The following is a 14,277-nucleotide window of genomic DNA, read 5'->3' as shown; positions in this document are numbered from 1 at the left end:
GTAGACTGCAGGTCAATAATGGGCCTCAGATTTATCTAGATTACAGTTTAGTGGTTTATGGGCTGTAGAAAAGTGTGTCTGCACAATCAAATAGAAAATCTTGCTGCTACAATCTGGGGCAAAACACTGCTATGAACACAGAATTTGCCATTCCAGTTGATTGAGATAATGTTGACGGTTCCTGCTGTGTTGATTTTTCTCTGTTGGAGGCTGAAAATGTACAAAATCTCTGGTTTCGTGTCCTATTTATAATGATACGCTTTGCTCAGATGGCAATTCTTTAAAAAAAAATATCCATTTGCAGATTTGAGAGGTCCAGAGGGGACAAACAAGTCAGTCTTAATACATGCTTTAAAACCATTCTGCCCTAATAAATGACTAAATTAATAAATTACATCCGTTTCAGATTAATATTTCTCCTGTTTCACTTACTGACTTCAGTCAAACATCCAGTCTGCCAGCCATCTTAAATTAAAACATCTAATATGTCCATTTGACAAAGACAGCAGTTGCGCCAGCTCTCCTGACATTACAAGCAGAAAAATATTAGTTTATGTGTCTCTTTGTGTCACTCCGTCACGTCCTGTTGTGGTCAATTTTTTGTCTGTCAACTCTCTGCTGTGTTTCTATTTCTCATCATTTCCATAAAGGCTTCATTCCTTCCCTCTTTATCAGCATCCTCTGTCATGGTTATTTGCTAAAGTGACTGTGACAGGCAGCGGGCTTTCTTCATGCCTCTTCATTTATTTATTTATTTTTTGCTTGCTGTGCTTGACCATAAGAGGATGCTTTCTCTTCTCTGCTTTATGTCAATTCCTTTGTTTTATCAGTGCTAATATATGCAAATTGCAGGTCTAGAAAAGCTTTGATTTTGGTAATCAGCCTCCACCACTATGTATAAACAAAGCAACTGCTTTTGTGTGTCATTATGTTTAAGCATTTCAGAGGCTGCTTGACTGGTGCTGCTTGACCCATCTGCCTGCCCCAAAATGCTCCACTACCTCATTTGCATCTCAGTGTACTGATGATGTTCAGCTACTTAATTCAGCTATTTAAGAGCACTATAATCTTCAGTCGGGTTTCGCCAAGGTGTTGGAGTAAACAGGGGTCACAACAGGCAGAAATGTTACACGTGTTGTGTCTGCTCTACTTTTTTTTTATTTTAAATTCACGTCTTCTTCTGGCTCTGAGAAGCTTTCAGTGTGTTATTCTGTATAAAATTTGACCACAGGTTGGTTGGCTCAACCTGATGTGCAGACTATATTAGGAGTTTTTGTACAGAACTTTTATTATGGGCACCTACAACAGCAGCATATGTGTTTGTGACTTAATTTAGGTATTGGTCCTGCTTTACCTAAAAAGAGCAGTGTCAACCAAGGCTAAATAAAATAATGAATCCAATTATCTGAATCCAGATAAACACAAAAAATTAATTACTTATAATGGACCATTGCGTATTTAGGTATCTTACTATCAAACAAAATGAACAGATTATATTAACTTGATGGACGTTTGAAGAAGAGAAGGTGACCATGATTAGCATATATTTGCCATGCATACTAAGGAGTGAGGGAAGAACATAAACCCAATAAGATCTCCAATAAGATTATTTATCCCTAACACCAGAAGGGGCTAGCTTGCATCTGTCCACACAAAGCAAAAACTCATCCAAGCACCAATAAATCCAACACATCCTCACTCCCAGCTTCTCACATACTAGCTGATAGTTGGTCTGCAGCCCCTGGCATTGTGTTGTAAGGCACTATTTGCAATCTAGTGTGTTGGGTCGGGATGAGTAAAAGTGCTAAAGTCCAGATTAGAAGGTTGGAGGGGTGGTAATGGAATCCAACAAAGCACTTTTGCCAGGATGGGGGGATTTAATCTTGATAGCTCATCTTTGATTGCCAGGAATTGGCATAAGACAAAGTTTGTATATTTTCCAGAATAAGATCAACTTTAAACTATCCAAATTTAAATACTTATAGGATTTAATATTTACCAGGTGATGTACAGTATGTTTGTAAGATGAGGGAGAATGGACCAAAGTGATTAAAACTTTATGACTTTTGTAGGTAAGCATTGGCACAAAATAAGAAAACAAAAAAGATTTAATGAGCATTAATAAAACATTTAAACTGTACTTTGGACAGATGCAATTATTTTAAGAAAGCTCAGTCACTGAGACATGACCACCTGACAGTCAAACACTCTAACATACTGTGACTCAGGGACCTGCAAGGTTGAGGAGGGGCGCTGAAGTCATTAAGAATGAACCATAGCAAAAACTTTTGGGAAGAAGATGGATTAAAAATCAATGCCTACACTACATACCGCATTTGGAATCACTGGGATATTAATGCAGAACAATGCCCAATCACATGCTTAAGAATACTTCACTGCCTTCCAAGCAGAGGAGTAAAAAATGTATTACAGTATGTGCACTAACATTGGTTAAGTTAGCTCGCTAATAACTGCACACTAAAATCAAAGCCTAATTGTGCATACTGATATAAACACTACAAAAAGATTACATGTTTTAACCTCAGAAGGCATTGGATTTGGCCCTTAGTGTCTATTTGGCTCTCAGGCTCAGCCCTCCATCTATGTACAACAAAACCCTGCTGTTTCCCTCTTTTCCTAATGAGGGCTAGAGGGATGCACGAGGCATTTTAGCTGTTTTTTTCCTTTCTTTGTCTGTATCGCTCTCTTCCCTCCTACACGGCAGTCAAGCAGGCAGTGTTAAATATCTCATCTTATTTTATCCTCCAGGCTGCCATCAATTTCAAGCTGTTCTCTTCTCATTTACAGTCCTGCCACACCAACCGTGATATCAGGGTGCACATCATCTACCAGACGTGCAATTTTATTTGTCTCTCTTGGTGCAAAGAGGAGCACATGCACAGTTTCCACCATGCAAACTGACCTGATGCTCCCTTTGTGGAAATAAATACATTTACGGATCATTTCGTTCAATTTCATGTTCCATAAAACTTAAATAAAAGCTACATTAGTTATGTTGCATTTATCTTCTTTTTCTTCTTCTTCTTCCTGCCTTCATGTTTCATGTCACCAGTCTATCCCAGCTGCCTGCTTCATCTTTCATCCTGACATTACACTGCTGATACTCTCTGAAAAAAGGCTGGGAAACATGAATGTTCTTACACTCCGTTCACCCCTGAGACAGTCTGGAAGACACGGTTTAGAACACGAAGTGCTCTACTGCCCTCTATAGGCAGTTATTCAGTAGTGCATGAGTTGAATCCTGAGCATATGTGCATGCACTCAATTAGTATTGTCTTGCTGTCTCACCAGACAGGTGTGCAGTCTGTCATCTTCACCGTATGAAACGGTGAATCACATAAAATGTAAGATTCACTGCTTGCAGTCATCAAAGACTATTAAATAATAAAACAGATGCTGTGACAAATCCTTAGTTTTTATTCCAGTTGTCTAAAATGTTCAAATTATCGTATGTATTCAGGAATATTTTCAACTTTTTTAATCATAAAACAAGAGAAAGTTTTTATGGCTTTTAATAAATGTTTAAGACCAACAAATGCTTCCTGTTCAATTCTCTCTTTTTTTCTTCTTCTTTGCTTCTTTTCATTTTACATTTAAGTGAAAATCTTCTTCCAGCCCTTTCATACTTTGTGAGAGTTCAGTGTCAGTTCAAAGCAAAGACAGACCTACCCGGCGGCGTTACACTGTCAGAGTGAAGCAGCACAAACCCAACTTTGTTTCTAACTTCCTTTAAGGTCAACTTTGATGTTGGCTGGGGAGCTGTGGCTCTCTTTTAATTTCTCTCTACAGCATTTTCTCATCCTACAATTTTTTTTTTCTATTTCAGATATGGACTTATGATTTAACTTATAAATGTATATACAACTGTTTGCGTCAGTGACTACAATAGAATCATGTCTGTCTTTTTGAGGTCATCCACGGAGAAAAAAATGTTCTTTACTTAAATAAAAGTACATAATGGTCCCTAAAATGTTATAACAGTAATAGTGTTAAGCTATAATACATCTATTAAACATAAAATCTCGAGTCAAAGCACTTAATCTGTAGAAAAACAGCTTTTTGACTGTTTACTGTTTTATTTGGATCTCGTTCTGCAGCAAAACCGCAGCTTTCCTTTCTGGGATCCGACACATAAATTGTAGAACATTTTCAACAATTAAAAGCAAAACATAAAGATGTAACATAGAGAAAGAAAGAAAGAAAGAAAGAAAGAAAGAAAGAAAGAAAGAAAGAAAGAAAGAAAGAAAGAAAGAAAGAAAGAAAGAAAGAAAGAAAGAAAGAAAGAAAGAAAGAAAGATAATCCAGTTAAACACTCAATGATAAATTAAAACAATACACATTCATACATTCTATAACATAGCATCAACAAATTAAATGTATAGTTATAACTTCAGCCAATGACCAATTTTACTTAAATATTTATTTACATTACATCATTTATATTATTTAATAAATATGGCAGTTTTGCTGCAACTATAGTAACTAGCAGCATTTTGACAACATTGTCATCTATACACTGACCTGCGCATCATACTGTTCACATCATATCTTTCCTATAGCCTGATGTGCTTCAGGGTCCCACCCAATGAACGTTTTTATTGGTCCTCATGTTATGTGTTTACTGCTTCTGTTTCCTCCATCTTCTGGGCTCTCTGGTTGTTGTGATGCTCAGTCTCCATTTTCAAATCCAGCTTCTGATGCTACACTGTCATGATGTTTTCAGCTTCTCTTGATTCTGTTGAGCACTGAAGCTAAGATTTCTTTTTTTTATTATTATTACTGTTGTTTTAGAATAATCTTAGTCCAGTCAGTTGTTGAACTATTGTATATTGTAGGTCATGACTTAAAACACCTTATTAAACACACTTCAATGAAAAACAACAGAACATGAAGGAGTGAAGATGGACAAATCTATCAGCTGTATCAGTGTATTAGCTGAACCCACATGGATGGTTCTCCTACAAGCTATGGGTCCATCTGTTGGAGTCACAGCCCTGAGCTCTTGAACACCACTAACACCACTGTTGCCCTCATCGTCCACATCTCTTCCACTTTCTCCTCCAGCTTTTTTGTATTTTTCAAGCTTTTTATAAACTTTTTTCATAAAGTTGTTCCTTCTATTACTACTTCCTTCTGCAGTGTGTCACGATGTCCAGCTGCTCAGAGCATCTCAAGCTTGTCTGGATCTGGAGGTTCCAGAAGATATTAGCTCTGTCATTCTCCACCTCATTTTAAGATATGCACCATTTTAACTTTGGGACACATTTTAGTTCTACAGCCTAAGATCAACAAATCAACAAAGACATGCCACGTGACACTGTGGTATTATTTATTTGACTAAAACAAATAGAATAAATCCCTTTTCTGTGGTGTAACAGCCTCTCACATCACTGTGGAGGATTTTGACCCACTCTTCCCTAGGAAATCACTGGAGTTCATTGATGTTTGCAGCTATTTGTTGATACAAAGCTCACTTAAGGTCACACTTCAGCCTTTTAATAAAGTTCAGAACTGAACTTTGGGTCCTTGCAACACCTTCATTCTTTTCTTTTTCAGCCATTCTGTTATAGATTTGGTTAAGATCGTCATCCTGCTGCAAGGCAGAATTTCAGCTTTCAGACAGATGGCCTCACATGTAACTCTACAAGCTTCTATAATTTGAGTATATTTTATTAAATACAATCTTGCTTTTTCTACCAAACAAAAACAGCTGTCTTTGCCTGTTGACTGAATTAATTAGATTTATTAGTGATGAAAGAGTGATATAATTTTTTTATTGATGCTTAAGCTAGCTGATAGTTACAACAGCCTTTCATTTGATATTTTCAAAATCAGGATATCAAAATAAATTAAGTTGCTGACAGATTTAGTTGACAGTGTGAACACACATTCACACAGAGTTTCCTGTGTTATCACAAGGATGGTGCTGTTGAGCTGTTTTCATAGCACTGGACAGCGTCAGAGGGAAGTATGGAAGGAAGGAAAGAAGTCTAATTGAGAGGGTGCATGTGTTGTTTTTCATAATGGCGTACAGTGAAGTGACAGATATAAACATTAAAGTTCATGAAGTCCCACAGCTATGCTGAATCACATCTGAGTGTAAGTGTAGTTGCACTGAAAGTGCTGGTGGGCTCAGCATCATCCTGTCATTCACGGACATAGACCCACTCTGGTCCCCTCATCCTCCTCTCTCATGGAAGAGCTATGTAGGCTGGCACATAGAGCTTTCCTAAGCTCAGCTGGCATTGTTATGCAAGCACAGTACATATGAACCATGTAAAATGTAAAACAAAAGAGTTCAGCTAAAACAATTATTGCTGCTGTACCCTGTATTTTTTAGGCCTATTGTGTTGTATTGATCTAAAAAGAAGTTGGAGTCCTATTAGCTCTTAAACTAAAATAGTTTTTATTTGAATTATTTTTGTTTTTGTGTTTCGTTAATTTATTTTTCCCACAAATGCCAAGTCCAAGCTACATTTTTGGAGTATTTCAGTCTGCGTTTCTCCTCCGTGCCACCTGATGGCGCTCTTGGTCGTGGACGTCACGTTAACTGCCTCGTTCTTGTTGGTTTTTTTTGCCACCGGATGTGTCCAGTTTCAAAACACCGACAGAAGCCAGCTTTTGTTTGCAATGTCTATCACTTTTAGCTGACAGATAGCATAGGTAGTGAACAACGCGATCATTTCAGCATCTTGAGGACGTTTTTTAAACGTTTCCAACATGGCGGGGCCGCTCCTGGAGTTTGAGACCGAAATGTTTTTGAGTCTTTTCGGTTGTGACGGGTTGCTGGTGGTGGCTGAAGGGATGGGGATAGACCGCATTCTCCTGCAATTCATGCGGGTTTACTCGGAGAAGGACAGTCTGGTCCTTCTGCTAAACACAACCACACCAGAACAGGTGAAGATATGTTTTACATGTCTCCTGTTAATATTTCATGATCCTCCCGTTGCTAGGTGATTTGTGTTAGCAAGGATGCTAAAGGACCTGTTGCTGAGCACTTGTTTAAAGTCAGATAGACTACACATATGAGTTATCTAATAGTAGGCTAAGCAATTTATATGCACAATACATCACATTTGGTCATCAACATTTAGTGTAAACGATTAGTCACAAGTGGAAATGTTCGAGAAACATCCTCTGTTTTTATTTGGTATTATTCAGGATAACCACATATTTTAGTCAAACGCTGTTCCCATGTTTTTCCAGATCAAAATGTATTTAGTATAGCTTTACTTTTGGGTATCAACATAGCATAATGGGTGCTTCCTATCCTTCAATTTCAGGAGTATTTTACAGAGCAGTTGCGGGCGGAGGGTGTGAGCCACCTGCCCAGGACGGTGACCAGCGACGTGCAGAGTGCGGAGCGTTACAACGTTTACACCGAAGGAGGGGTGTTGTTCGTCACCAGCAGAATATTGGTGGTGGACTTCCTCACTGACCGCATCCCAGCTCATCTTATATCAGGTCAGAGGCAAAGCAGTACTGTTGTCTAGCTAATAGTTAGGCCTCATTAGTCTTAGTTGCGTTGCAATATTTAAATTTGTATGTATGATCTTCTTATAATAATAACTCCAGTACGTTATCTGAGAAAGAAATTACACCGTCTTTCAATTTGAAAGTTTTACTACTTAGAATATAATAATAAATTGAATGAAAACTTGAGGCTATACCATGTCATTATTTATAACAAGCTAAACTAAAGCTATGTTCATCTGCACTGCTTCTATAAGAATTAGGAGGTTGAGAAGCAGCCAGGTGCTCCTTATGAAATGTAATTAATTAAATTATAATTTAAGCTAACCCACGTTCACATCTGTTCCTGAGGCCATTTGCTGCATGTCAGCTCTCTCTGACCCTCAATCCTGTCTACTTACTGTACAATAATGGCTACTAGAGCCAAGGAAAACAGGGGAGCAGCTATTGCTGCTCATTAACCTGTAAAAAGACTATACAGAATTGTTTTGGAGCCACAGGACCTCAAGATCTTGCAGTGATTGAGTGGGCCATGAACTCATCTGTATACCAAAGTATTCTGGAGTCAGATGTGAGGCCATCTGTCCATCAACTAAAGACTGGCTGAAAACTGGTCACAGAATTATGACCTAAAGCACAGCAGCAAATCTAAAACAAAATGACTGAAAAGGAAAATAATCAATGTGTTGCATTGATCGTTTTCAGTCCAATCCAGACTTCAACCATGACCTAAAAAAAATGGTAAACTTTCTAAACTCAATCCATGATCCAGTGTTAACATAAACAGAATAACCAAAGTACCAGGACAACTTAATGGATCACAATTTCATCAATTAAAGCTTTGTAGTATTCATTGACTTTTTGTTGTATTACATAGATACTAAATGACATATTTCTTCTAACTCTGTTATCCTCTCCATTCAGGCATTCTGGTGTATCGCGCACATAAAATCATTGAGTCATGTCAGGAGGCCTTCATCCTCCGTCTGTTCAGACAGAAGAACAAAACCGGTTTCATCAAAGCTTTTACTGACAAGGCCAGCGCTTTCTCCTCCGGCTTCTGCCAAGTGGAGCGTGTTATGAGGAACCTATTTGTCAAGAAGCTCTACCTGTGGCCCAGGTATAATAACACACACTTTATTTAATTAATATGATTAATAACTTCAAGCTTTCCCTTATGAAATCCTTTTTTTTTTATCAATCATCAGGTTCCAAGCCTCAGTGAACACAGCACTGGAGAGGCACAAGCCAGAAGTGGTGGAGCTGCATGTGTCGTTGACACCTGCTATGAGAGCGATCCAGAGCTCCATTCTGGACATCATGGGCGCTTGTTTGAAAGAGCTGAAACGCTACAACCCCACCCTAGAAGTGGAGGACATGTCACTAGAAAACACACTAGGGAATGAATTTGAAAAGGTCTGACTGACTAATTTGGTCTGTTCTGTTCTGTACTTAGATACAGAGTGGTGATAAACCCTTTGATTACAGTGGAAAAACCACGGTGAAAGTAGAATAAGAGTTACACAAATAAAGCAGTAGTTATAATGAACTATATGGGAGTTGAATGTTAATTTTTAAGGATGTTGTCCTTTACTTTTATCCAGACCATCCGCCACTACCTTGACCCTTTGTGGCATCAGCTTGGAATGAAAACTAAAGCCCTAGTTCAAGACCTGAAGGTGCTCAGGGTTCTCCTGCTCTACCTCACTCAGTACGACTGTGTCACCTTTCTCAATCTGCTCGAGTCCCTGCGCTCCAGCCAAAAGATCTTTGGCTCCAATTCAGGTGAACTGAATGTACTTAGTCTTTCTCAGTGTCTGGTCAGAACCACTCAGAGTAAAAACAACCTCTTTTTTTTATATAATAGAAGTTAATCCTCTTCATTCACATTTGATTTGATCCATCAGGTTGGCTTTTTCTGGACTCTAGCACCTCTATGTTTGTGAACGCCAGGAGCAGAGTGTACAGATTTCCTGAGAGCAAAAAGAAACTCAAAGTGGGGGCAGAGACAGAAAAACAGAAGCCATCTTCCAACTCAGGTAACTGAACATGTCTGAAATCAAATCATTAGTGAGAGTAGATATCCACAAAGTTAACTATTCATGTTGAAGGAAATAAAAGCTCAGAATGTTTATGGGTTTTAGAGGTGAAGCGGGAGCTGGTGCTGGAGAAGAGCCCAAAGTGGGAGGCCCTGACTGAGGTGCTGGAGGAGATTGAGAGGGAGAACAACAGCTCTCAACATGGACAAGGTTAGAGCTCAAAGTTGTTATCCCCTATAATGCTTTGTTATGTCAACAGCACATATTTGTCTATGAATTCACAGAAAATGTTCCACATAAAGAGAATTTGATATTATTTTTTTCCAGAATGTGAATTTATTGTCAATTTGAACGTATACAAATTACAGTCCACTGAAGTTTAGGAGCAGTTAAAGTTGCAACCACGACACAAAACCTGGCTGACATCTCAAAAAGCTGATGTGTCCTGGTTCAGCTTTGAAGATGTGCAGTACTTGCTAATACTTCTGCACACAGTGAGATAAACTAGTTTCCCTGAATTTGGATGAAATACAAAACATGCAGCAGGCTTTTCTAATTGTGGACATTCAGGCTCATCATAGCTGGAACAGCTTTGGTGTTTCTATAAATGTTAGGATATGATGAGCTCTCCATTTGGATGGATTTAAAGCTTTGTGGTGGAATCTTAGAAGTGTGTGTGTTCAAGTTCTATTAGGAAATATTACTTGAAAATATGAAGTTCATGCTTCACTTTGTTGTGACGCTTCTTCATTTTTCTTTTTTCCTTTTTTCCCTGCAACTTTAAGATATATTTTTTTCTACATTTAAGTGTAGGATCAATTGTTTTTAACCCATTTAAACAACAAATCTGTGCACTACAAATAAGAAAAAATGTTTGTAGTGAGATTCAAGACAACAAAAACATCTTTATTATCAGTGCAGTGACTTATGAAACCCACTGTTTCAGTTGATAAAATAAACATGCTGCTGAATGTATTTAAAAATGTAGAATTTATTAGATTAAATTAGTTTACTTCAATAACGTGGAGTCAGATTTTACAGGGTATCAGCTTTTTTATTAGCACTTAGTGGCATGATTAAGTTATTCTCTTCCTCTCCCAACGTAAATCATTGTAAATTAATTCAGCTTATAAATCTATGGAATCACATTAGTACGAACAATGTGTATCAGGTGGGAGGAGACAGTAGAAACTCAGGGTTGTTTACAGTGAACCTGCCAGTGAGCATAACAGACTCAGAGTTTCATCATAACCTTCTTTCTGGAACAGGCCTTTGGTGTCACGTGAAACATGGTCAACTGTTGTCACAGTCGCCATTTAAATGGGTGGACTTTTCAGCTGCACGTTTATGTGAACACTGACTTAACATGCAGCCGTGTTCAGACAACTTATTATCTAAAATGTTGGATTTTTGTAAACATGAAGCCACAATGCCACACCATTTTTAGGCGATCTTATGCAAAGCTTTATTTGAAATACTCAGCCCTTCCAAAAAAAAAAGTCATACAAATATTTAATTGAACACCTTTAGCTTTGATTTTTCTAAACTTTTCCATCCAGACTAGCATTGATCTTTTACCGATGATGGGAGAGTCAGACTCTGTGGTGGCCAATCCATGTGTGAAAATGATGCCTTATGTTCCCTGAACCACTCATGCACAATCTGAGCCTGATGTATCCTGACATTGACATCTTGGAATATGCCTACACCAGGGAAGATGGAATAACCTGCTTATTAAGTATATTCAGCTAGTAAGCTGACCTCCTTAACATTGTTGAACCTAGACCTGACGAACAACCCCATATGATAGCACTGTCCTCACAGGCTTGTACATCTGCCTCTCTTCTTACCCTCATGCACTCATCACCCTGGAACAGGGTAAATCTGGACTCATCAAACCACATGACCTTCTTCCATTACTCCAAATTCCAATCTTTATACTCCATAGCAAATTGAAGCTTTTTTTTTAATAGTCTCACTGATTAGTAGTTTTCTTGAAGCTACACAGCTATCCTTCCAGTTTTTAACAAAGCATTTGATAGTTCTTAACTCAATTTTAAGAGTTTTAGCATCTCCTCAGATATTTTCTTTGCTTGATTCTTTTCTTTGACCCTTCTAAAAAAAAGATTAGCATCTTTTCCACAACCACAGGATGTGTCTTCCTACATGATTGTTTAAGAACAGAGAAACTACTCACTGCATCAGTTAGGGTTAAATAACTTTTTCCCAGCTGAAACATAATCATCCATGTAGTAATTATCAAATGGGAGACTTAGTTAAACTATTTGCTTAGTTAAACCTGAGTGTTGACATTTTTTATTGTTTTTGGATGGGCAGAATGGACCCAGTGTTTTAAGCCATGACCTCAGATATCATGTTTACAAAGCTAGCGTTAGCTCAGACGGCTAATATGGAAAGCTTTAGACAATATTTTAACCTTCAGATTTCCACTATCACGTGTAAAACAGCTCCTTTTACTATAATTTCATTTCATTGTTGTAGATCTGTCACATAAAATGTTGATTCATTAAGTCTAACCCAGGTTTGTGTGTGTGTTTAACTGAGTCACCTGTTACCTGCAGGTCGAGTGCTGATTTGTGCCAGCGATGACCGAACTTGTGCCCAGCTACAACAGTATATCAGGCATGGCTCTGATTGGCTGCTCCACCGGCTTTATACCCGTACGATTGGTAAAATGGACTCTGCTGCTGCTGCTGCGTTAGAGCTGGACTCCCACAAAAAGGGAAAGGGCTGGTCTAAAAAAGGAGGCAAGGGAAAGGAGCCTGCACAGAAAAGCAAAACAAAGACCACAAAAAGCAAAAGCAGGCCCTCTCTGACCCTGACCCAGATGGTGGGAAAAGAGGAGGCGGGTGAAGCTGCAGCGATGGGCAGCAGCGGAGATGAGGATGATATAATGGAAGAAGAGGAAGACCAGCTAAAATTGGACCTGTCATCAGATGCTTATTACGGTGTCCTGAAGGAGCCGCTGACTGTTATCCACCCTCTGAAAGGCTGCACCGACCCCCACAGCTTGACCCGAGTGCTGCATGAAGTGGAGCCCAGTTTTGTAGTGCTGTATGATGCTGAACTGAGTTTTGTCCGCCAGCTAGAGATCTATAAAGCTAACAGGCCTGGAAAACCACTTAGGGTGTATTTCCTCATCTATGGAGGCTCAACAGAAGAGCAGAAGTATCTGACAGCACTGTCAAAGGAAAAGAAAGCGTTTGAGCACCTCATCAGGTCAGAATCATCTCTTCCAACAAACTGCTTGGTTTTTTTTTAAGTCTTTGCCTCTAATTGGTCCATGTTTTTGTGATTTTTTTTTTTTTTTAAATCTTCAGAGAAAAGGCTACAATGGTCATCCCAGAAGAGAGGGAAGGGCGAGAAGACACCAACCTCGACCTTGCCAGAAATTTAGAGCCAGCCAATGCCACCACTAATACCCGCAAAGCAGGTTTGTCTTCTTTTTCTTTCTCTAAACATTTCAGATCTTTTTGATTATATACCTAACCAATTTTTTTTTTCGTCAATTCTTTGTCCAATAACCAGGAGGCCAGGAGCAGCCCAAAGAGCCCTCACGAGTCATTGTGGACATGCGTGAGTTCCGCAGTGAACTACCTTCCTTGCTCCACCGCCGGGGGCTGGACATCGAGCCCGTCACCCTGGAAGTGGGTGACTACATTCTGACTCCAGACACATGCGTTGAGCGCAAGAGCGTCAGCGACCTGATTGGCTCATTGCAGAGTGGCCGCCTTTACACCCAGTGCCTTTCCATGACCCGCTACTACAGGAAGCCAGTGCTGCTCATTGAGTTTGACCCGGCTAAACCGTTTTCTTTGATGGCACGGTCAGATTTCCGTAACGAGATCTCATCAAACGACATTTCTTCAAAGCTCACTTTACTCACACTGCACTTCCCCCGTCTCCGTATACTCTGGTGCCCCTCTCCACATGCTACAGCTGAGATCTTCCTGGAGCTGAAGCAGGGCCGCTCAGAGCCCGATGCTTCAGCAGCTCAGGCAGTCACAGCTGAGTCAGATATTGTGGCTGAATCAGCAGACCTGTACAACCCCGGACCTTACGACTTCCTGTTGAAAATGCCAGGTGTCAATACAAAAAACTACAGGGCTCTCATAAAAAACGCAGACAGCCTGGCAGATCTTGTCAAACTCAGCCAGGACAAGCTTGCAGAAATACTTGGAAATGCCAACAGTGCTAAGTTGTTGTACGAGTTTCTGCATAACGTGGCTGATGTTCCTGCTCCTGTGCAGAAAGCTAAACGAACATGATAAGTTCTGACTTGTGCATATTAATGTTTTGCCTTGGTATGAATATTGTCTTAGCATTTTAAAAAATATATGAAAGTGGTGCAGATGAAGAACAACACAGATGGATGTAACATATTTTCTTATTATAGTGTGTATGCCATCAGCAGTGAATTGTGTTATATTCATGTGTATTATGAATCAAAATAATGCATATTTGTCTGTTGGATTTTGTAAATTAGCATTCAGATAATGTGCTACTTTCATTACTTTTAAAATAATAGAAAATAATTTTATATTTTGGAAAAATAAAATATTTTATACAAGTTAAATGGTCTGTTGTGTATATATATATCTAAAAAAAAAAGCTTCAATCAGAAATTACAGTAACCTCATGCTCAGTTTCCATGCTCCATTTCAATTGCTATGAAATGATCTGTTGGAGTGGAACACAAGTAGTATGGTTTAACTGTCTTTAA

General features: G+C 39.0%; 1 protein-coding gene across 1 annotated transcript; it reads left to right on the top strand.

Annotated features, from left to right (window-relative positions):
- The first annotated feature begins 6,599 nt into the window (after nucleotides 1-6,599).
- ercc4 (excision repair cross-complementation group 4) lies at nucleotides 6,600-14,119 on the top strand. The gene is made up of 10 exons (XM_041974677.1): nucleotides 6,600-6,918; nucleotides 7,305-7,485; nucleotides 8,419-8,614; nucleotides 8,703-8,910; nucleotides 9,099-9,279; nucleotides 9,402-9,533; nucleotides 9,639-9,743; nucleotides 12,116-12,773; nucleotides 12,875-12,987; nucleotides 13,083-14,119. The coding sequence occupies exons 1-10, from the start codon at nucleotides 6,742-6,744 to the stop codon at nucleotides 13,820-13,822; spliced, it is 2,691 nt and encodes an 896-aa protein (XP_041830611.1). The 5' UTR covers nucleotides 6,600-6,741; the 3' UTR covers nucleotides 13,823-14,119.
- Nucleotides 14,120-14,277: the final 158 nt, after the last annotated feature.

The sequence above is a fragment of the Melanotaenia boesemani genome, chromosome 21 (assembly GCF_017639745.1).
Source record: "Melanotaenia boesemani isolate fMelBoe1 chromosome 21, fMelBoe1.pri, whole genome shotgun sequence".
Taxonomy (NCBI): Eukaryota; Metazoa; Chordata; class Actinopteri; order Atheriniformes; family Melanotaeniidae; genus Melanotaenia; species Melanotaenia boesemani.
This window is presented reverse-complemented; position numbering and strand designations above follow the sequence as displayed.

Bases quoted from the DNA above. Each gene is read 5' to 3' on its own strand.
- ercc4 (XM_041974677.1), top strand. From the start codon at position 6,742: ATGGCGGGGCCGCTCCTGGAGTTTGAGACCGAAATGTTTTTGAGTCTT. The intron at 8,615-8,702 runs GTATAATAACAC...ATCAATCATCAG, and splicing joins AAGCTCTACCTGTGGCCCAG to GTTCCAAGCCTCAGTGAACA. The intron at 8,911-9,098 runs GTCTGACTGACT...ACTTTTATCCAG, and splicing joins TAGGGAATGAATTTGAAAAG to ACCATCCGCCACTACCTTGA.